General features: G+C 56.7%; 1 protein-coding gene across 1 annotated transcript; it reads left to right on the top strand.

Moving 5' to 3' along the window:
* Positions 1-848: 848 nt before the first annotated feature.
* On the top strand, positions 849-11663 carry RTN4RL1 (reticulon 4 receptor like 1). The gene is made up of 3 exons (XM_033171557.1): positions 849-1085; positions 7487-7622; positions 10141-11663. Exons 1-3 carry the CDS (start codon positions 849-851, stop codon positions 11505-11507), a joined length of 1740 nt encoding a protein of 579 aa, XP_033027448.1. The 3' UTR covers positions 11508-11663.
* The last annotated feature ends 11810 nt before the right edge of the window (positions 11664-23473 follow it).

Below are 23473 nucleotides of genomic sequence, written 5' to 3'. Positions count from 1 at the left end.
GGCGGCTGGCTCCTTGCATTAGCTCCCTTGCAGTGTCAGAGGCGGTTAAGGCCCTGCGTGTTTCTGCTGGCCCCTGCCAGTGGCAGCCTGTTGCTGCCCGTTCGGAGAGAAGGACAGCGGCTCAACAGGGAAGGACGCCTGCTTTGCATGCAGAAGGTCCCAGATTCAACCCCCAACGGCATCTCCAGGGAGGGCTGGAGGAGACAACGTTGTCCCTGGAAACCTGGAGGGCTGCTGCCAGTCAGTGTGGACAGTACTGAACTAGGTGGGCCAAGGTTTTGGCAAGGTAGAAGTTCTCTCTGTGTGTTCATGTTTAACAAAGGCTGCAGCCCTGTGCAACCCTTCCGTCTGCACACAAGCCATAGGTCTAAAGCACATGGCTGCTCCAAAGAACCCTGGGAACCGCAGTTTGTTGTGGGGGCTGCTGCTCTGAGAGGGGTAAATGGCGGGCGGGGGGAATCTTCCCTACCACTTGAACTCATGGACATCCAGTGAAGCTGAATATTGGAAGATTCAGGAGAGATAAAAGGAAGGACAAATCAATGCGGCACAGCGTTAAACCATGGAACTCCCTCTCACAGGAGGCATGGGTGCTGGAAACTCTTGTGCTCAGATCTTGTTTGGAGGTTTCCCACTGGGAAGGGACCTTAAGGGTCATCCAGTCCAACCCCCTGCAATGCAGGAAAACGCAGCTATCCCTTATGGGGATTGAACCCGCAACCTTGGCGTTATCAGCACCCCGCTCTAATCCACTGATCTATCAGCCGCTGTGAGAACATGATGCTGGACCAGAGGCCTGATCCAGCAGTCTCTCCTTATATTCTTATGAAGCCGCATGCTTGCATTAAATGCACCGCAGCAGCAGTCCTTCCACGTGCAGAGCAGGGCTGTGCTATCAGTCCATCGACCTTTCCGACTGTCGCAAAGGTCCCAGGCCGGCCGGCAGGAGGCCAGGGTGGGCCAGGAGCTGCGGGAACGGAGTCGAGGCTCCTCCTCTGACTCGCGCGGTGTCCCCTTCCTGGCGCCCCGATGTCCCCGAGCGGAGCAAGGAAGGAGATGGTCTCCTGCGGAAGCGCCTCTCCTTGGTAACTTCATCCTTGAGATTGAATGCAAGCGGTTGGCGGGGGGGGGGGGGTGGCAAGGAAAGAAAGCCCTGGGAAGAAATCGCCCCAGCCAACTGACCCGCCCTCCCATTCCCCGACCGGAGGGGAGGCTAATCCGTCCATTGGCGTTCATTTGTCTGGGTCCAAGGAAGGGCCCCGAGGGGAGGTCCTGGGCCAGGCGAGAGGGAGGAAGCTTGAGTCTCAGCCGGCGCTATTGATTTTCCCCATTATTACAGTATGGGATTTATGGCTGGCTTTAAAACTGCAATAAGTGGCAAGCTGAGGCGTGTGGGGGCGGCAGGAGCCTCGGGGTGACCTTGGGAAGTCGGTGCCCCCTCCCTCTCCTTCTCCCCGCACCAACTCTCCTTGCTTCCTCCCAGCAGGGTGGGACCCCCACCCGTTCCAGATCCCTTGCCACTGGCAAGGGGGAGCTTCAGGGTCTCATTCTGCACCCACCCAGAGTCCTGAGGCTGCCCGGAGCCCATCTGTGGGGCGTCTGTGTGGCTGCCAACCAGAATGGCTCCGCCCGCCCTCCAAGGGTGGAGGCAGGAAATGCCAGTTTTTGGGGTCATGAGAGTGGGGAGAGTTGCTGTTGGACTCCAGTCCTGCTTGCCGGCTTCTCGTTTTGGGCACCTGGTTGTGAGAGCAGGATCCTGAGCTAGATGGGCCACTGGCCTGATCCTGCAATGGGCATGGATGTTGCAGGTGTGCAGAATGGCACTTGGGTGCCCCCAGCCCTCAAGGTTCAGGAGCATGTATCAACCTCTTCTTAATATCATTATTTATTTAATAAAATGTACACACTGCTTGATTATTAAAAACAACAACCTCAAAGCTGTTTACCAAAAAGATTTTTTTAAAAAAATTACTGGTAAGAAGAATTAACCACAATAATTTAAGACTTCTGAAAAGTTAACCATAGACAAAAGAACAGATCAAAACTTGTGTCAGCTTTCTGGACAGGCTTGTCTAAAGAAAAGTTGTTTTTTACGGAGCCGAAAAGAGTGCAGAAAGGCACCTTGTTCTCATTGTTCACTTCATGTTTATACCACTTTATATTTTTAAGGAAAAAACCTCAAAAAGCGCTTTACAACGCATTAAAACATCCAAGTATACATTCAAGGCAACATAATTAACAGGAAACTAAAATATCATCTTAAAGATTTCAAAATAAAATGTTGCAAAGGAGATCAACTATAGAATGCACATTTAACACAGCAAAGTTAACTAAGAAACAAAACGAAAAGAAAACATTACCAAAGGTATCTGAAGAAGTGGTACGAAAGCTCATACCAAGAACAAACACAGTTGGTCTCTAAGGTGCTACTGAAAAGAATTTTCTATTTTATTACCAAAGGAAGTCAAGTATAAAATGTGCATTTAAAACAGCATACTTAGCAAGAGAATAAAATATTCTCAATCAGCAGGGAGTTCCAGAGTGTAGGTGCTGCCACACTAAATGATCTTACAAATGTGGAACAGGCACCATGTGGCTTCTGCCCATCAAAGTGGCCAAATGGTCACGTGTGGGGCAAAGCGACTGGTCCCCAGTTGTGAAGAGCTTTGTATACTAATAGTAACTCCTTGTACTTGACCTGGTAGTGGCAAATCCGCAACCAGTGGGGATCTCTGAGCACAGGTGCTGATATGGCCTCATCCTGTCTGCTCTCGTGCTGAACATCGCGCACCAACGGCAGCCCCCAGATCAACCTCTGACTTTTGCGTGTCCAGAATGTGGCCTACGGTACAAAGGTTAAGGGTCACCTCCGTGGCTACACCCTCCATTGCCTCTGGCATGGTGCTCCTGGAATGGGGTGAAAGGGGTCTCTCCGCCCCTCCTGCCCATTTTCCAGACTGGGGAAGGTGGGGAGGGGGAAAGGGTGGTCCCTGTCCCCTCAGGCAAACCCAGAACAGTCTTTCTCCTGGAAAGGGAATCCCTGGATTCCAAGGCTATTCAGACTCAGTTGGGCAAAAGGGGGGGGGCTTCCCCCCACTAAATAGTCCTGATGTTTCCCCCGGGAAAAACAAGGCAAGTAGGTTGGTGGCCCCCAGAGCCCACCCCTTCTGCCTTTAAGGTCATAATTGCCATTAAAGCCACAGCTTGCCTAACCAAATTATGCAAAGACAAAATTATCTCCCGTGATTTTTATGTTCCAGGAACTGCTGGGGCGATTACTGGGGGATTGGAAGCAGCTGTCACTCTATCAGAAACTATAATTCCAAACAGCTGGGATCTGTCAGTTATTTATGACGCCGCTTGCGAGGCGAGAGGGAAGGAGGGAGGGCGCAGAGGCTACACATCTTTAGGCCACACGGAGACCCCGGACTCCGGCAGGCAGATTCCAGGCTGCTTGGGGGGCGGGTCCTCCTGCCCCAATCAGGCAGCAGGAGCAGCTTGGGGGCCAAAGCAGAGGTCCCCCTACCAGAAGGCTTGCGGCATTCGTTTAGGGAAACAGGTGAGTAAGAAGCACGCAGAAAGCGGACAGAGGAGAGTTTCCCTCCTCTCGCAACACTAGAACAATGGGGCATTCAATGAAAGGAAGATTCAGGAGAGACCAAAGGAAGGACTTATTCGCACAGGGACTGCCCTGTGGTTCAACTGCGGAACTCACACCTGCAGGAAGTAGTGATGGCCGCCAACCTAGATGGCTGTAAAAGAGGATGGAACAAATTCATGGAGGAGGATAGGACTCTCTGTGGCTGCTGCCCACAAGGGCTCTGCCACCACTGTCAAAGGCAGCAATGCTCCGGAACCCCAGTTGCTGGAAACCGCAGGAGGAGATAATAAATAATAATAATAATAATAATAATAATAATAATAATAATAATAATAATAATAATTTAGTTATACCCCACCCATCTGCCTGGGTTTCCCCAACCACTCTGGGCAGCTTCCAACAAAAGATTAGGTAAAGGTAAAGGGACCCCTGACCATCAGGTCCAGTCGTGTCCGACTGGGGTTGCGGCGCTCATCTCGCTCTATAGGCCGAGGGAGCCGGCGTTTGTCCACAGACAGCTTCCGGGTCATGTGGCCAGCATGACTAAGCCGCTTCTGGCGAACCAGAGCAGCACACAGAAATGCCGTTTACCTTCCTGCCAGAGCGGTACCTATTTATCTACTTGCACTTTGATGTGCTTTTGAACTGCTAGGTGGGCAGGAGAACAAAAGATTAAAAATACATTAAAACACCAGTCATTAAAAACTTCCCTAGACAGGGAAGTTCAGATGTCTTCTAAACATCAGATACTTATTTCTTTGACCTCTGATGGGAGGGCGTTCCACAGGGCGGGCGCCACCACCGAGAAGGCCCTCTGCCTGGTTCCCTGTAACTTGGCTTCTCACAGTGAGGGAACCGCCAGAAGGCCCTCGGCGTTGGACCTCAGCATCCGGGCAGAACGATGGGGGTGGACATGCTCCTTCAGGTCTACTGGGCCTTTGAGGCCGTTTAGGGCTTTCAAGGTCAGCACCAACACTTTGAATTGCGTTCGGAAACGTACTGGGAGCCAATGCAAGTCTTTCAAGACCGGTGTTATATGGTCTCGGCGGCCAATCTCAGTCACCAGTTTAGCTGCCACATTCTGGATTAGTTGTAGTTTCCAGGTCACCTTCAAAGGTAGCCCCACGTAGAGCGCATTGCAGTAGTCTAAGTGGGAGATAAGTAGGCTCCTGCTCCCACAGGTGCCCCAAAGGGAAGCCCACAAGCCGGCAGGGCCTGAGCATGACAGCAACACGCTCCCCTCCTGCGGATCCCAGCAACAGGTATTCAGAGGCCTCCATCCGAGCTGCTCTTTGCTGCCGGAGAGAAATCCCCTCCTGGGACTGAGGGGAGGCAGAAGGCCTCTTGTGAAAACGTGGGCTGTCAGCAGCTCCTAGAACCACTTGTATGAAAAACAGGGTGTGTGCATGAGTTTGTGGTGATATATTCACACACAGAGAGACTGACTAATCAGGGAAACTTACTTACTTACTTACTTACTTATATATTTATTTATTTAGGGTTGGTTGGTTGCATCTGCATCCCCCCTTTCCCCCCAAGGAGCTCAAGGCGGTGTGCGTGGTTCTCCCCTTCCCCACAACAACCCTGCGAGGTAGGCTAGGCTGAGAGGCAGTCTCACAAGCTGCGAGCTCCATGGCCGAGTGGGGATTAATTGACGGGAAGGGTTTTCTGAAGCCAATTAAACCTGACTGATTAATTGAGTCGACACCACAGGCCCACTTACTCTGACCCCTCCCGCTAAGAAAAACGAGGGTGCCAAAGGGAGAGAGCGATGCTGAGCTTATGTCCCACCCAGGCAGGTCTGGGGAAGACCCCAGCCATAGATCCTGGAGAGAGATTGGGGGGGGGGGGAGAGCATTGCTGCCAAGCCAGTGCTGACAACACTGAACTCAATGACGCCATGGCCTGGCTCAGTCTACCAAGGCAGCTTTTGGAGTCTGTTCTGGGGCAGAGAGGCCCACCTGGCTGGCTGGAGGCTGCACTAGCCCCCCTGCTGCCCCATGGGTGCCTTTGCCACTCTCTCTCAACCCCCCTGTTGTGCTGGGGCTCTGCCCAGCCCAAAGCGGCCACGAGCTGCAAACTCTCTGCTGAGCTGTAAACAAGGCAGGGAGAGCCCCATGGAGACCATCACAAGAGCTGGGCCAGGTGCTTTTGAGGAGGGAGGGAGGAGCTGCATCTCCAAGGCCGGGGAGAGCATAATCAGAAGAGGCTGCTGGATCAGGCCAAAGGGCCTCTTCCCAGTCCAGCATCCTGTTCTCACAGTAGCCAGCCAGGTGCCTCAACAGGAAGTCCACAAGCAGGACTTGAGGGCAACAGCATTCTCCTGTTGTTCCCCATTACCTGGCATCCGGAGGTAGACTGTTCCTGGGCATGGAGGTTCTGCTATCACAATAGGCCTGCTGCATCAGCCCAGTGGCCTGTCTAGTCCAGCGTCCTGTCCTCACAGTGGCCAACCAGGTGCCCACTGTGGTTTCCAGCAACTCAACTGGTATTCAGAACCAGCGGCAGCCTCTGTGAGGGGCAGGTAGCACCAGCCCTGTGATGTGGGCAAAGCTCCCCGATCTGCCTTGTTCCCAATGTGGGGCTATCTCCTCCTGGCATGCTGCAGCTGGTTAAGGAGAATGAGACCCCCATCCCCTGCGCATGCATCTGGGGCTGCTGCTTTGGCCCTTCTGCAGACCCCCCATGCCCAGGGCCCTGAAAAGGAACCTTATGCTGTTGCATCTGTTCCTCCCGGCCAGGCTGGCCCCCCAGGAAGGAGAGAGAGTGATGGAAGGGAAGGGGGTCCTCCTCTCCCCCCCCCCGCCCTGACCACGTCCCTCTAGTAGAGCCTCCTAACGAGGGAGAGTCCTAACGAGGGAGGCGGTGCTCCTGGCTGTCCAGAGCCGGAGATAAATTATTTCAAGCATCCATTAAGCAATGCCTAATTAGTGCCCAATTAGAAGAGTCACGTGGGGTGCAATTCGGACAGGCTTAGGAAGCAGACCTGAGTCAGGAGGGGAAGCCCGGGGGGGTGTGGGGGTGGGAAAGGGGGAGATCAGGCTGCTGCGGGGAGGCACTGCTCTCCAGGGGCAGGGAAAAAGGAGAGAGCATTTGTGCCTGGAGGGGGGGGGGGCGGCAACACTGGCTCAAACCCCACAGCACCCAGAGACTGGCAGGGCAACGTGAATCTGCAGCCCTGTGCATGTGTTCCTGGGAGGGAGGAGAGGCAGAGGAGAATCCAGCCCCTGCTTGGCATGCAGAAGGCCCCAGTTCCAATCCCTCAAGGCGTCTCTCTTTTAAAAGGGTCAGGAGGCAGATGAAAAGGCTCTGCTCCTCTGCCTGAGATTCCGGAGAACTGATGGGGAGACAAGACAGCTCTCTGCATCTTAAGGAAAGGGCCCCGGCCCAGCAGCCGAGAACACGTGCTTCACATGCAGAAGGCCCCAGGCCCAAACCCCAGCAGCTTCCTCTTTCCCTTCCTTCACAACCACAAGTCCCAAACCCTAGTTTACTTTTAAGGAAAGGACCCTAAACCAGTCCCAGAACAGCTGCTTGGCATGCAGAATGTGTCCCAGGACATGAGATCAGCCTCCACTAGCAGGTGGTAGGGAAGACCTCTTCCTCTTTACTGGAGCCCCTGCCAGTCAGAGTGGCCTAGCTGAACAAGCAGTTTGACATGCTATGAGGCAGGCAAGGACCACTGCTCAGTTCCAAGAGCAGCTGCTTGGCATGCAGAAGTCCCCCTGGTTCAATTGCTGGCATATCCAGGTTGGGCTGGGGAAGATGCTGCCAGTCAGTGCAGGCATTCCTGAGCCAGAGGGACTGCTGCGACAGTTTCGCCGGCTCAAGGCCATTTTCACCCTGTGTCTTGGTCTCCTCCTCCTCGGCAGTTGCTTGTCTTAGGTGCCAGAGATTCTGCAGGGACAGAGGCTGCTGCTGCTGCTCATTGCCAGGATACCTGGTCCCCCAGAGTCCTCCTCCTTCTCCTCCTCCTCCTCTGATGGCCAACTCTCAATTACCACCAAGCGCAGAGAAACAAGTAACTGAGGAGTTGGCATCTCAAAGATCTCAGCTTGCTTACCTGCTTAAAAAAAAATAAAAAAAATCAAGGTGGCAATCTTCTAGCCCTCATGGTGGCAGGGAAAACAAAAGTACAGGGAAGCCAGGAGGAGGAGGCTTGTTTCTGGCCACAGAAGAATAAATTATGTAAAATGATAAGCACATCAATGCGCATCGCAGCGGCCTACTTTGCATAACTTGCTCTGGATTTTCGGCTTCTCCTTGGCAGGGAATGTGGGTTTTTTAAAGCACGGCTTCGCTGTCTGTGCAGCCCTGGGCTGGGGGGGGGGGGGGGAGGCAGAGGCGGAGGGAACAGCGCAGGGATCCTGGGTGCAGAAGGAAGACACACGCACCCAGCCAGAGGAGGAGAAGGGGCCTGTGTCTTTGGAGGGGGGTTGTGCGTGCGCCTGATTGCGTTTCAGATCCATGCAGAGCAGGCCTGAAGGGCTCAGAGGAGGCGCTCTCACACCACCCAGTGCGAGTGCATCGCTTTCCGTGCCTGCTTGCACCAGAGCTGGGGATGCTTGATGCAGAAGGACAAGCTGCCTGCCTGCCTGCCTCTGCTCTTTGGGCTCCAGGCTGAACTGGGGCGGTGGAAGGGGAGGGCCTGCCTGCCTGCCCTCCCCCCTGAGAGGGAAACTGAGGCCTGGGAGCTCCCTGGAGAGCAGGAGGAAGCTGGCGGGCTTTGCAAGGGTGCTGTTCGCCACTCCAAGCCTGCATCTTCCTGAAAGACTGTGCGGTGTAGCGGTTGGTGTTGGATTAGGACCTGCCTCTCAGCCTGGCCTACCTTGCAGGGTTATTATGGGATTGAATGAGGAGGGGGAAGAACCCCTCTTGTGCTTTCAGTAAGAAGAGGCTGCTGGATTAGGCCCGTGGCCCGTCGGGTCCAGGCTCCTGTTCTCACAGTGGCCAAACAGATGTCCGTTATGGGAAACCCCCAAGCAGGGTTCAAACTCTCCCCTCCTGCGTGCGGCCTCCAGCCATTGCATTCAGAAGGGCCGCCGCCTCCGACTTGTGCAGGCAGGGTGGAGTCATTGTGGCTAGGAGCCATCAGTCGCCCTGTTCTCCTTCACAAATGTGTCCAATATCCTTTTAAAGACATTTGGGTTGGTGAGCATCACTGGCAGGAGGGAATTCCACAGTTTAACTCTGTGCTGAGAGTTACAGAAAAGCCCAGGGCATCAGGGACTCCCCTCAGCAGCAGCCCCAGAAACTTTTCTGGGAGGCTTCACCTGGCTGTCTTAGGTAGATATTTAAACACACACACACACACACACACATATATATGCACACCACAAAATTTTTAAAAACCCAAATGGCAATTAGGAGTGCACTGGAGCATCTAGAGCAGTCGGATGCTATGGCAACCCTGGTGCCACTTGGCAAAGGGCAGGGCATTAATATTTCAGAGCATAAATAATGGATGGAGGCAGGAGGGGGGCTGCTCTGGCCTTGATCCCATTTCTCCAGCAACATTCGGGAATGCAGTGCCCAAGAGGCCAGTTGGAAAGGGGAGCTGTGGCTTGTGGGCACCCGTGGCAGGAGCCGGGGGAGCCTGCGAGGCTGCTGGTGGGCTGGGCAGGGGGTGCCACAGAAGAGGAGGGGAGAGGGCTGAGCACGAAGCCAGAGTGGCAGGGGTGCTAGCTCTGCCACTCAGCCCAGTGATGTAAATTAACACCAGAACTTCCCTCCAGGATCAGGTCCGTGGCCCATCTAGTCCGGCATCCTGTTCTCACAGGGTGCCAACCAGATGCCCAATATGGGAGACCCGAAAGCAGGATTTGAGCACAAGAGCAAGTTTTGCCCCTGCTGGGGTTTCCAGCAACTGGAATTCAGAAGCACAGTTGCCTCCGACCGTGGAGGCAGAGCATAGCTATCCTGGCCAGGAGCCCTCCACGAAGGCTTCTCCTCCTCCTCTTTCAAAGCCTTCTCTGTTGGTGACCATCCCTGCCTCCTGCAGGAGGGAGTTCCACCGTTCCACTGCATGAAAGAGGACTTCCTTTCATGTGTCCTGAGTCTCCTGAGTCTTCCAGTGGTATGAATGAACCCCCCCAAAAAACTGACATTTACCGCAGATCTACAGCTCCCAGCCCCCATAACAAACTGCAGTTCCCAGGATTTGGGGAGGGGGGAGCCATGTGCTTTAAATTGTATTGTTTGCATGCAGACAGAAGAGTTTCACAGGGCTGCAGGCTTACCAAAGCACACATATACAGAAAAGGCCTGCCTTGCCAAAACCTTGGCCCACTTAGTATTGTCCACACGGACGGGCTCTGGCCCTTCTGTAGCTCAGTGGGGCACAGCCCATGGCCAGAGCTGACCCCAGAGGTTCTCCTCCTCTGCCTGAAAGGTGGTGGACTCTCCTTCCTTGGAGGTTTTTAAGCAGAGGTTCAATGGCCCTCTGTCATGGATGCTGAGATTCCTGCATTGCAGGGGTTGGGCTAGATGACCCTTGGGTCCCCTCCCGACTCGGCTGTTCTGTGTCTCTGATTGCAAAGTGCACCCCGCTGATGTCTCTCCTCCCCTCTCTCCTCTTGCAGGGAGCTGCCTGGAACTCTTCCTGCTGCTTCTGCTGGCTCTGGGGCTCCCCTCTTCGCGCGGCTGCCCCACGGACTGCGTCTGCTACCCGTCCCCCATGACCGTCAGCTGCCAGTCCCACAACTTCCTCGCCATCCCGGAGGGCATCCCCGAGGACAGCGAGCGCGTCTTCCTGCAGAACAACCAGATCTCCCTGCTGCTGCGCGGCCACTTCAGCCCCTCGCTGGTCACCCTCTGGCTGTACTCCAACAACGTCACCTTCGTGGACCCAAACGCCTTCCGCGGCTTCTCCCACCTGGAGGAGCTAGACCTGGGAGACAACCCCAACCTGCAAGAGCTGTCGGCCAAGACCTTCCAGGGCCTCAGCCGCCTCCACGCCCTGCACCTCTACAAGTGTGGCCTCAGCTCCCTGCCCAGCGGCATCTTCTCCGGCCTCCACAACCTGCAGTACCTCTACCTGCAGGACAACCGGCTGGGCTACCTGCACGATGACCTTTTCGCCGACCTCGTCAACCTCAGCCACCTCTTCCTGCATGGCAACCGGCTCTGGAGCCTCCACCAGAACACCTTCCGGGGGCTGGTCAACCTGGACCGGCTGCTCCTCCACCAGAACCAGCTGCAGAGCATCCACCGGGGAGCCTTCCACGACCTGCGGCGCCTCACCTTGCTCTTCCTCTTCAACAACAGCCTCTCCGAGCTGCCGGGGGAGGCCCTGGCCCACCTGGAGGCCTTGGAGTACCTGCGCCTCAACAGCAACCCCTGGCACTGCGGATGCCGGGCCCAGTCGCTCTGGGAGTGGCTGCACCGCTTCCGGGGCTCCAGCTCCAGCGCCATCTGCGAGTTCCCGGAGAAGCTGCACGGCGTGGACTTGAAGGAGCTGACGGCGGACAGCTTCCGGGGCTGCGCGGCCTCCGAGTCGCTGCACCACCAGGTGAATGGGGTGCGCTTCCCGCCGTCAGCTGATAGGGCGCCCCCGGGGGACCACCCGCCGCTCCACTCCTCCACGGAAAAGGGGAAAGGGCGGCCGGGGGAGCAGCGCCCTGGCTACCGGAAGCCCGGCAAGAACTGCACCAAGAGCCGAAACCGCACCACCAAGCCGGCCGGGCCCTGGAAGGAGAACGAGGGGACAGACTATGAGCACAAATCCCCTGGCCTGGGCCTGCTGCCCAAGCCGAAGGGGAAGTGCCACCGGACATCTCTGCAGCCCCCCAGCGGGGTCCAGCAGGCAGCGGGGGCCGGGGTGCGTGGGGCCGGGGCCAGGGCTGCAGGGGCCCTCCAGGCCGCCCTGCTGGCCGGGGTGCTGGCCTTGGCGGTGATCGTCCGCTGACCGCGGAGGAGCCACGCTGAGCCGCCACCGGTCTCCGGAGCCCCAGCGCTGTGACTCCTCCTCCTCCCCCTTTTTTCTGCCTGGGGGGTTTGGCAGCAGCAAGGCAGGCCCCCTCCCGGGCCTTCTTCAAAGCCCCCGCCCATGGCCAGCAAGGGGGGGTTGTAGGCGCAGACCGTGCAGGGCGGGAGAGCGAGCAGGCAGGCAGATCCTGTGCTCCCGCAGGATGGAATTACAAGCAATATCACACAACGCTCGCCATCGGTGGCCCTGACAGAGCACCCACGGAAAGGTATTCCCCACCCCCGGCCCCACCCTCCTCTCCTGAACCCAGGGCCCGGGATCGAATCCTTGGTTAGCAACTACTGGACAGCTGCTTTGCTCCCTGCGAAATCCTGCTGATTTGAGAGAAAGAGGGAGGTGGATATACCCCACCCTGCAAGGGTTACAAAAAATGAGCTGCCACCGCCGCCCCTGTCAGGACCGCACCAACTAAGCCAATGTGATCCCTGCATTGCAAGGGGTCGGACTAGATGACCCTTGGTGTCCCTTCCAACTCTGCAATTCTGTGATATGGACTGGGACAGAGGGCTAGTCTGGGCCATGGGGCACCCCACCCCACACTGCCTGCGAGGCCCCCTTTCCGCTTCCCTCCTGCTCCAGGCCAAAGCAGGCAGGGAGCTTCTTGGAGGACAGATATCCAAGTTGCTGGATGGCTCAGGATCCTTCCCCTCCTGGGCAGGGCTGGACAGCCAACAACAAGACCAAAGGAAAGGCCAGCCAGCAGCCAAAAGGTGGGAACTCTGAACAAACTTTCCAAGCAAAGGTGCAATTCTCTTTCCCTCCCCCCTTTTCTTTTTTGTAATGTCTGTGTTCACATATAAAATTTTAAAACAAACAAACACACAATGCACAAGTTTTCCCTCGGCCTTCAAGCTCCCCGGAGATTCATGTCCCATGACGATGCTTATAAACTGAATTGAGGAGACTGCGCACAGGAAAGAAGGAAACGGGACCGATCCCACCCCCAACCTGTGGAACTGAGGACGATGGATGGGTCTACAGACAGGAGGGCTTTGGGTGGGCTGCTGGGAGAGGCACCCCTCCGGAGTGGACAAGGCTTGGGGGAGAGGGAGGGGGGAGAGTTGGAGTGAGGTCAAGGGCGGGGGGGACGGACCCACCAGGGACCAATTTACGTGGAAACGTAGCGCACCAGGAATTGTGGTTTTGTGGATCTGTATGCAATATGAAAAAGAGAGAGAGAGAGAGAGAGAGAGAGAGAGAGAGAGAGAGAGAGAGAGAGAGAGAGAGAGGGGGGCCAGGAACACCCCCACTCCTTGCAAGTGAAATGCTCAAATTGCCAGGGAGGGAGGGAGGGGGTCTAGTTTTGGGTGTGTGTGTCCAGAATCAGTCAGTATAGCCCACACCCCAGGAGCTGGGGAAGGGGAGAGGAGGAGGAGGAGGAGGAGGAGGACGACTGCAACATGTCCTCAACAGTGTTAGCCCCGGGTCAGAGGGTCTTGCTGGCATCCTTGGAGAGGACCCTCCTGGCAGCTCTTAGGGAAGGGCCGGGATCTGGGGCAGGGAGGCAAGGCAGAGAACATACGCCACAATTGGGACAATTTGCCCATGGCTTTTTTAAAAAGCGTAAAATGAAAACAGCCATTTTTTAAGGGGATAAGGCAAGGTCAGGGGGTGGCCAAGCAGTGCTTGAGCGACAGAGAGGTTGGGGTGAGGGTGGGGGTGGGGGGTCCTGCCTCTTAACCCTTTTGGCTGCCTTTTGGCTCTTCCTCCCTCCCTCCCTCCCTCCCTGGCTCCTGTTCTTAGCAGCCTAGCAGGCGGGGCATCCAGGCCTTGTCGGGGAGGGTGCCCAGGGAGCTGGGGAGCTGGTGGGGGTTGATTCTTGCCCCTTCTCCTTTCCAGCTGTGACCCCACTGTGCACGGGGCCCACAGGGGTCCCCCTCCCTGAGCCCCCGGTCAGGATCGTGGCCACATTCCGTTGTTCCAAGTTGGGCCACTACCGGGGAGGCCCTGCCCTGGCTGTGCAGGGGTGGGGAAATAAAGGAAACCGTCTGAAAACCAGCTGCTGTGGCCTCTTTCTCTCATTCTTTCCTTCCCCAGGAGTTGTGCATGCTCCCCAGCATGTACATCATGAGCTGTGTCAGGCAAGGATGCACCAAATCACCAGCCAGCCACCCCCCCCCCCAGCAAGGAGGAGATGTTCCCACAAGGGCCAAGCTTCTCAGGAGAGGTGGCTGAGCCCCCTGGAAGAACCAGTCTAGGGTTTTTCAAAGTGCGGGAACATAGGAAGGTGCCTCTTGAGAGTCAGACCATTGGTCCTGCTTGCTCACTGCTGTCAGTGGAAGAGAGCTTCTGCCCCCTGCAGTGTTTGATCCATGGGTTAGCGGCCAGGGAGTGGGGGCAGGGGACACCAGGACGAAAATTCAAGCAGAAAGGCAGCCCCATAGCCTTGCATGCAAGCTCATCAGCACCCAAACAGCCACAGAAGACAATGCACGGGGGGGGGGGAGGTTTGCCATTAAATAAAGCTGGAAGGCACCCAAAGGCCTCCCCCTCCCCTTGCATGCCTCCCCGCAGAAGGACCCCCCCCCCCACTGACCAGGGCTCCCATGTACGGAAAGATACATTTGGACACGGGAAGCTGCCTCAGGCACAGACCGTTGATCCACTTAGGCCAGTGCTGCTTACACTGACTGGCAACAGCTCTCTGGGGCTGTTTCAGGCAGGGAGTCTGTCAGCCCCACCTGGGAGGTCAAAGATGGGGCTGTCTCCATGCAACAGTCCCAGCTCTGCCGCTGATCCCAGGCCAAAGCTGCCTTGGACCAAGCGAAGCCATTGGTCCAGCTAGCTCAGGGCTGACTGGCAGCTGCTCCCCAAAGTTTCAGAGAACAATCCTCTCCCTGCCCTCCCTAGAGATGCCGTTTGGGGATTGTGCCTGGGAACTTCCAGGTTCAGCTATGGGGCTCTGCTTTTGCAGCAGTGGCTAGCTTTCACCTTAGACGATTTAGGATTAGAGGAGGCACCGATGTCAGGGGCTATGAATGATGTCAGTTAAATGGAGCCCCTATGTGCAAAGCCAGTCTGCCAGGTATTGAGGACAAGTGGCAGGCAAGGGCCTCTGCCTTCTGGAAGGTCTCAGAATGGGATGAGTTTCACAGCCCTCACTGGACCTTGGGGATGGGGCAACATGCCATGGGTAGGTGGAGCCAGAAGGAAAGTGGGCGGTGCAAACTCCACCCTCCATGCTGACAAGTGAAAGGCAGGGTCAGAGTTTGGGGGTCCTCCCCGCCCAGCCAGGAAATCACTCAAGGAGGGTGTGCAGCAGGGTGAGTGGGGGTGTGTGGCCTGGGGAGAGTCACGAGGGCCAACCAAGAGTGCTGGAGGGCCACATGTGGCCGCAGTGCCTGAAATGCCCCCCTTTTGGACCAGGTGGGCCTTCCTGGGCCTCAGATCCTGTTCTAACATTATCGTGGCCTATCTGGGAACTGGGGGGGGGGTGTCCTCTAACAGACTAAATCCCTTTGGGGTCAGCCCTGCTGAGGCCCTTCTCCACCTGCAACCTCCAGCCCCCTCCCCAACACCATTGGCTCTTCCTTCTGTGGAGCATCACCTGTTGCCTCCGGTGTGAAGAAGGGAGAGTCTTGTGGCTCCTTAAGAGATTTAAGAGGCAACAGCAAGAGAGAGGAGAGGTTTCTCCTCTTCACACTAGGGTCCAAAACATCAGAAGGTAAGAAGAACCTGCTGGATCAGGCCAGTGGCCCAGTAGTCCAGCATCCTGTTCTCAAAAAAAATCCTCTATTACAGCCTTCTAAGTTGGTGGCCATCGCTGCCTCCTGTGGGAGGGAGTTCCATTGGTTAACTCCGCGCAGCTTGAGGAAGTCCTTCCTTTCAGGTGACCTGAATCTGAGGGCGAAGACTGCTCTGCCCAGTCTCCATAGCTAAGGGAGGCGTCAGAAGAGAAGAGACTGCCCTTCCGCATCTACGCCCGACCCGACGACAACTCTTCCATGCTCCCCGCCCTAGGTTTTCAACCTGTTTACCTAAAAGCCTTTGATTCCCTGCAGATGCCGCCCCTCTCCCCTCTCCCCACCCCAGGCAGTTTGCATGGGGGTCTTCTGTGGGTGTAGCGGGGGGGGTGCACGGAGGTGCGTCCCTTGCCGCCCTTCCTGCCCTCTTTCCCGACGTCTCGGAGGCTCCTCTCTCCGCCTGACTTCCAGGCGAATCCTCGGCAGCTTCGCCTCTACAGAAAGTGGAGACGGGATTCGCTTTCTAGGCCAGGCCCGGGGGTGGGGACTGCTCGCGAAGCCGCCTTGGCTGCGGGAGAGGAAGCCTCGCGAAGGCCGGACCCCTCCCTAGGAAGCCCCCAAAGCAGCGCCCAGCCGAGCGAGGGCGACCCCCGGGGCCGGGAGGAGGCGCCGCCCGTCCAAAGACCCCTGTGGACATGTCTTTCCCCAAAGGCTCTGCAGCCAGCGAGGCGGGCTGCCCTGGAGGGGCCACGCGGAGGGGCGCGGATCGCGGCTGCGGAAGAGGATCGTGAGGAGGGGGCGCAGGCTGCCGGGCCCCTCCGAAGCACTCCAGCCACTCTTCCCGCCCGGCCCCGCGGAGCGAGGTGGCTCTGCTGCAGAGCCAGGCCGAGCGAGGCTCTTCCGGCTGCGCCCAAGCCACAGCACATTTCTAACACCCCCCCAACGCCCAAGAACCCTTAGGAAACCCCCTCCGTCCAAATCATGAGGGTTTGCTTGGCAGCAGAGACGGGGAGGTCGAGGGAGCCCCCCACATCCTGCCCATCGATGCTCCTCGTTGACGGCTGTGCCTCGTGGGAACGGGGAGACCCGTGTTCCGCGAGGTGGGCCCGTCTCAAGGCCATCCTTCAAGAGGGGTTTCCTCCCGGTGTGGCCAGCCTCGGCCTCCCGCCCCCCCTGAGCCACTGGCCCCGCTGGACGACTGACGGGAGCCGGACGGCCTCCGTCTTGTTCTGGATAGTTCGATCGGTTGGTGCTTGGTGCTGAAAACACAGAGGTCGCAGGTTCGTGCCCCGTAAAGGACTGCTCCATATTCCTGCATTGCAGGTGGTTGGACTAGAATATGATCCTCAGGATCCCTTCCAGCTCTACAATTCTATGATCTCCGGTTTCGCAGAATATGCTTGGGACAGTGTGACGGTCGCCTTTCTCTTGGGGACTTGCGGGCTGCAGCTGCCCCAGCCAAAGAAGCATCTCATCGCGCCCCCTACCCCACCCCGCCGCCCAGATATTTTATTCTGATGCTGCCAAAGAGAGAGACGCCGGACCCCCCACCCACCCCACAACGGCGCTTGGAGAGGGATCCGCGCCGCAGGAGTGGCCAGAGGGGGAGGCTGGTCAGGCAAGCGCGCCCTCGCGCTGTCCCAAGAGCGCTCTTTAGCCCGCACACGCCCCCTTGGGAGAACAGTGCGCGTCGCAATTCGGTACACACGCGCGCTGCCGCCAAGGCGGGGAGTGAGCGAGTGACCTACTTTCCCGGCTGCTGGGTAGGGCAGGATTCATTCCGGCGGCCGAGAGAGAGAAGGAGCAGCAGCAGCAGCGGCAGCAGCAGCTAGGAAGGGCTTGGGCGGGCCGGCGAGGAGCCCCCTCGGGCGGAGCGCACCGGCGGCCTTTGCCCTCGAAGGTTACCTGGCGCCGCACTAGCCAAGGCGCTTCCTTCGGACCCCCCCCCCACTTTACACAGAGCTAGGCGGGTCTTTGATGAACCCCCCCCCCCTCTATTCAGCTTCTCCTCCACATTCCTCCGCAGGCAGCACTACGTGTCCGACGGCACACAGCGCGCGCGCGCGGACACACCCGCCGCCGGCCCGCGGAGGAGCTTCTGCTCGCCCCCTGGCGGGCGGGGCAGGGACCCGGCGGGGGGGGGCCGCTCCCGAGGCGCCGGCGCCCGGAGACGCGCCGGCTCTGTCCCCAGCAGGTGCCTCGCGCGGCGCTCCTTGGCAACCCGCCGGAGCCCCGAGGGAGGCCGAGCGCTGCCAGCCGGCAGAGAAACAGCCCTCGCCCGCCAGGTGGAGAAGCAGCCCGGCCGGGATCGGCCCTCTCCCCGCTCCTCCTGACATTTAGCCACCGGAATGAGGGATGCCGGAACCTCTTGCCGGGAGCGGCGGTAACGAAGCATTTTTTAAAAGGGGGGGAGTCCCGCTGCGCAACTAGGCAGGTCTTTCAAGGCACGGCGTGGCAAACTAGCACCCCCCAGCCCGCAAGCAATAAGAAACTGCGCAAAGACCAAGACGGCAGTGGAGATTAGGCCGCCATCAGGGCAGTTTCAAAAGTCAATACAACAACTTGGGGGGGGGGCTGCAGCCCCGCAGGCGCACACACACCCCGCCCCATGGATGAATATAAATAGCCGGGCGTTGCTGCCTCTTCCCTCGACCCTGCAGGTAGCCGGCCCAACAAGGGTGCCTGAGCCGAGCTGGGCGGTCAGCTGTAGGTGCTGCTGGCGGAGCTCTGCACCTCAAGCAGAGGCACGTGGCCAAGGCGTGGCGCGCCAGGCGAGTCGACGAAGGCACCGCTCCCCTTACTCTTCAATATCCATGGACTTGGAAGGCTAAGCGCGCGCCCTTACAGCGCGCAATGCCCTACCCAAATAATATTGGGAACTGTAGTTCGTCTCGGGTGCTGCTGGGAATCGTAGCCTTGCAGCAGCCGGTAGGGTCAAGAGCGCCCAACGCCGGCGTCTCCCAGGCAGGTGGCCCACGCAAGGCCGAAAGGCTTAGCGGGGCGAGAGGGGACACCCCACCCCCTAGCCCCTCCACGCCAGGCCGACTGCGCTCCGGCAAGGCGTCGGGGGGCCTCCCTTCGGCCCCGCGACCTCTCCGCGTCGCGGCGTCACTCAAGTCCCCAGGAACAAGGTCGCGGCGAACGGCGCCGGAGCGACGGGAAGGCGGCTGCGAGGCTCGCCTTTCCCCAACCTGGCCCTTCGAGGCGCGGCCAGGAGGAGCTGGATACCCTGAGGAGTCCCGTGCCGGGAAGGCCGCTTTGCGCATCCGGCCCGGCGAGGCAGGCGTTGCGCGGCGTCTCCAGTTGTGGCCCCGGGTGGGCTCTGAAAAGAAAGCGGCTTGCTAAAAAAAAGGGGGGGGGGAATGCAGCGCAATGAAAGGGCGGGGGTGCGCTTTCCTTCAGCACAAGCTGGCTTAAATTCCGCCCGCCCCCGCCCCCCAATTAAAGCAGAGCCCACCTTCCTGCAAAGAAAGGGCTCTTTGCGCTAGGAGAGTCTCGGGTGAGAAATGCTCGTTCAGTAAAGCCGAGAGGCCCGGAGGTACCTTCGTCCGGCCCTGCCTACATCCTTGGAGCTTGCAAGCGGGACAGGGGCTGCTCCGCGCCCAGGGAAGCCTGGAATAAATCTTATATTGATTCTCTCTTGTCTCCGCCCGTTCATTTCTCTCCCCCACTGGGAGAAGAATGCTCCCTCTCTTGCCCTCCTTCTCGCCACTAGGAATGACCAGGCTGGTTGTTTTATTCTTTATTTATTGCATTGATGATGACCGCCCCCAACTTTTCCTCCAGGGCGCTAAGAGTTAGGCAGATAGTTCTCCCCTCCTTTTCATTTAATGCACACAACCCTGCGATGTAGACTCTAGGCTGAGAGAGACGGGGATTGGCCAGGAGCGGAATTCGAACACAGGTCGTAGCCCGACATTCTCGCCACTGGGCCACGGCACTGGCTCTTTCCCCAAATTGTCAGGTTGGCTGAGGTCTCGAAGGGACTCCCGGGGGACACGGACAGGGCTAGTCCGCTGGCGCTGCGCCTCCTTATTGCGCAAACCCTTTCGCCCGCTAATGGGAAAATCTCTCTCCTGCAAAACCCTCTTTTCCTCCGCCAAAACACCCCAGCCTATTTGCTTACATGTTGCATTCTGCGATATATGTATTTTGCGGCATCCCTATTAAAATGACAAACAGCCTCAGAGGGGCGGGGGGGAGAAGGGGAGCAAAAACTCCAAACGAGGCCGTGAGATTAAATGCATTGTGATCCGTGACGTAACGACGGGAAGATTTAGATTTTTGTTTTTAAATTTTAAAAGGCCCCTTTGTCCTTTGGGCTGGGCCCCTCCGGCGTCGCCCCGCATTAAGGGGCTGCGGCGCGAGGGGCGATGCGTGGAGGAGACAGCTGACTTCAGAAGAAATAAAATCCCCATTAAACTTTTGTTGCGCGATTACATCAAAAGCAGCTCGTTCGTTTTAATCGGAGCGGAGGCAAGAGCTGTTCTCGACTCGGGGTCCTCGTGCCCCCGGGCCTCCCTCTGTGCGCCAAAGCAGAGAGAGTTTGCATAATGAGCCATTTTCATGCGATCAGGATCGCGGTGCGAGATAAGGCCCCTACTCAGTGGGTCTTTCTCTCTCTCTCAATATATGATATATAAAATAAGAGAGGGAAGGAGGGGCGCATCTTTGGGGAGTGGTTTATTGTCCTCTCAACGCCACCTGCTGGACACTGGGGAAAGGCCAGCTGGGGATGCGGGGGGGCGGGCGAAAGGATCACAAAAAAGCAAGGGGAGAATCATAGACCCTTGGAGTTGGAAGAAGGGACCCCCAAGGGTCATCTAGCTCAACCCGCTGCAAAGCGACTTAAGAGTCCCTGACAGATGGCCACCCAACCTCTGTCTGAAAACGGTGCACAGGTGTCTTCCAGCATTCAAAGCAATTTTTTAAAATGTCCTCCCCCCCACTTAAAAGGTTAGAAGCTAGACATAAGTTAATATCAGCCTGTGATGTGGGTGTTTAGAAGTGTATGTTCTCTCTCTGTTGTTGTTGTTGTTTTGTTTTTTTTAAAGGAACATATTCCTTTATTAAACCATGGCTGAAAGCAGACTTCTGGTACTGTCTGGTACTGAAGGCAGGAAAACTGGACCTAGTCCATGCTTGTTTTATTTTGGGCAAGGACGATAGGTCACCCCCCACCCCCACCACCACGACAGTTTTACACAATACACAAAACACCTCGCAGAAGATGAAGAAAAGCAACAGCCTGGAAAGATTATAGAACTGCGTATTTTACAAAGACTATCAATGACTCCTGGCCGGGAGGGCTCAGCTTTGCCTCCCCAGCTGGAGGCAGCAATGCTTCTGGAGACCAGTAGGAGGGGAGAGGGCTCTTGTGCTCGGATCCTGCTTCCCTTTGGGGCACCTGGCTGGCCACTGTGAGGACAGGAGGCTAGGTGGGCCATTGGCTTGATTCAGCAGGCTTTCTTACATTCTGACTGCCACGTTCTATGCTGGACCACCTTTGCAAGAAGCACCAAGTCCCCACTGCCCTACCCCCTTTCCAGCAATGTATTGCTGACGCCTGCTCCCCAGTAGCCCAGGGAGGCTGTGTTGACACAAGAGAAGAGCCACCCAAGTACCGCAGCGAGAAAGGGTGTGTGCACGGTCTCCTGCTTTCGACAGAATGATGGTGGCATCCTTGCCCCAAGGACTTGCATTTCCAGCTACCTTTGCCGGATAACACAATGACCTTTCCCCCTGGAGATGTCACTTTATAAAACTCCTTCAGGAAACCAGCCAGCAAAGACTGTTCCCAAAAAAAAACCTGCAATTAAACAGCGAGGCGCTTTGTGACAGCTGCTTGCGATTCTCCACGCTCTGAGCCGAACATGTGAACACGCGTAAGTCCAGAGAAGGCCCAGCTTCAAAAGCAGGCAGGAGACCAGACCTGGAAATCCAGCCAATTTAGTTTTAGAAGCGATTAAGTCTAGCTGCAGACAGAGAACGGTTGGTAGAAGAGACAGAGATCATGATTCGGAGAAAGTCCTGTATCTGTTGTGTAGGACAGAAATAGGACTTCTGCATGTAGACCAAAAAAGGGGGGGGCTTTTAATAAACGCAGAGTAATATCTTTATCCTGAAGAGTCTCCAGAACCCTTCAGTGAAGAGCTTTTTCCTGAGACACTGACATGATCAAGGCATTAGACACGAATCCCTTGGAGATGCAAGGAAGGACCATTTCTACAAACATCACAGTTAAACTATGGAATCCCCTCCTGAGAGCAAACAAACTGATTGGCTTTAAAAGGAGGGTGAGGGTATCCATGGCTACCAGCCAGGATGGCTCCACTCTGCCTCCGTGGTCAGAGGCAGTGGTGCTTCCGAGTCCCAGTTGCTGGGAACCGCAGGAGAGGAGATATGCTCTTGTGCCTGGAGGATCCTGCTTGCTGGTTCCCCATTTGGACACCTGGTTGGCCACAGTGAGAGGAGGAGGCTGGACTAGATGGTCCACTGGCCTCATCCAGCAGGGCTCATTCTGACGTTCGTATGGCTATGTTCAAGTTACAAGAGACTCCAATTAAACATCCGGAAGAACTTTCTGACAGAGCTGTTTGAAAGTGGAACGGTCTCCCTCTGAAGGACTCTCCTTCCTGGGAGGTTTTCAAGCAGAGGTTGGATGGCCATCTGTCAGGGATCCGTTAGCTGAGATCCCTGCCTTGCAGGGGGTTGAACTAGAGCACCCACGGGGGCCCTTCCAATGCTACAACTCTGTGATTCTATGTGCTACACCTGAGATGCTGCTTGAGGACTTCCCATAGGCTTCTGGACAAGATGGGCCTTTAGTCTGATCCAGCAGCCAGGCCCTTTTTATGTTCTTACTGCAGGTGAGTTGCAGAGCACGCGGTTTGCCTGCAGAAAGTCCCAGGTTCAATCCCTGGTCTGTCTGGGCAGGTGGATCCCAACAGCCTCAGCCACCAGCAGGCCAAGAGTCAGCGATGATGGGAGTTGGAGTCCAACGGCAGCTGGAGGGGAACAAGCTCTTCCCCTCCTGTGCCTCTCTGTGCCTCCCTCTGCCCAGGCTCAAAAGCAACAGGACAGATAAAAGGACATCTTCACACAGTGGAGGAACTGTGGAACTCCATTCCGCAGGAGGCAGTGAGGGCCACCAACCTGGGTGGCTTTAAGAGAGAATTGGGCAAATTCACAGAGGAGGCTACCAATGGCTCCCAGCCACAACGGCTTGGCTCTGCCTCTGTAGCTGGAGGCAGCAATGCTTCTGAATACGCGGTTGCTGGAAGCCCCAGGAGGGGAGGGGGCTCTGGGGCTCAGGTCCTGTTTGTGGGTTTCCCATTGGGCTTTCTAGGTGGCCACCGTGAAAATAGGACGCTGGGTGGATCTAGCAGGCTCTTCTCATGTTCAGTGCATGCCCACAGCGTGGCAAACGGAGTTAGCAGGCCAGCCACTGCCCTGTCTCCAGGCTCTTATCTCCCCAGCCAAAATTATCTGCGCTCTCCAGGCCAGACCGAAGCACGAAGCGCTTGGCAGAAAGGGGTGTGTGCGTCCCCCAAGCCCACTCTCACGCAAAGCTGCAGGAAAGCTGTTTATAGAGTCCTTGGTTGATCGTGAGATATTTAAAATATGCACATGGTAATTCAGAACTAATTACCCTGAGCACATTTGGAACATTTATGCCCTCATTGCTGGAACCTGCCTATTGGCTGCACCTTCCTGCTTACTCTCAAGTGTGTCTATAAACTGATCTGGTGCATTTAGCTTCCAGCCTGGATCTGAAAAGCGCAGCCTCCCCAGAAGAGCTCCTGGGCTGCTGGGAAGATGCTGGTCCTTGCTCTCTCCTCTCTCTCTCCCCACCCTCCCAATCCACTTTCCGAGGAGTCAAGGCAGCACCACATTTCAATCAGGTTCTCTGTAGAGCAGCCTACACACACACACACACACACACACACACACACACACACACACACCTTCACAATGCAAGGCTTTTGAGTTGCCTCTTAACTGGCACAGTTTTCATGGCAGACATTATAACCCAAAAAGGCGCTAAGAGAACACAAACGGTGTGTGAGAGTTACTAGCTGGTTGAGAGCAATTGGGAAGGGGGGGGGAGGAGGGAGGGAAGGAATCTCAGAAAGCGGCAAGATGCTTCATACATCTGTCTGGGGAAGTTTACGGTCACAACCTCAGAAGCTGCACTGCAAA

Source organism: Lacerta agilis, chromosome 15 (assembly GCF_009819535.1).
Source record: "Lacerta agilis isolate rLacAgi1 chromosome 15, rLacAgi1.pri, whole genome shotgun sequence".
Classification (NCBI taxonomy): domain Eukaryota; kingdom Metazoa; phylum Chordata; class Lepidosauria; order Squamata; family Lacertidae; genus Lacerta; species Lacerta agilis.
Note: the sequence above shows the minus strand (reverse complement) of the source record. Positions and strands in the feature narration are given on the sequence as shown.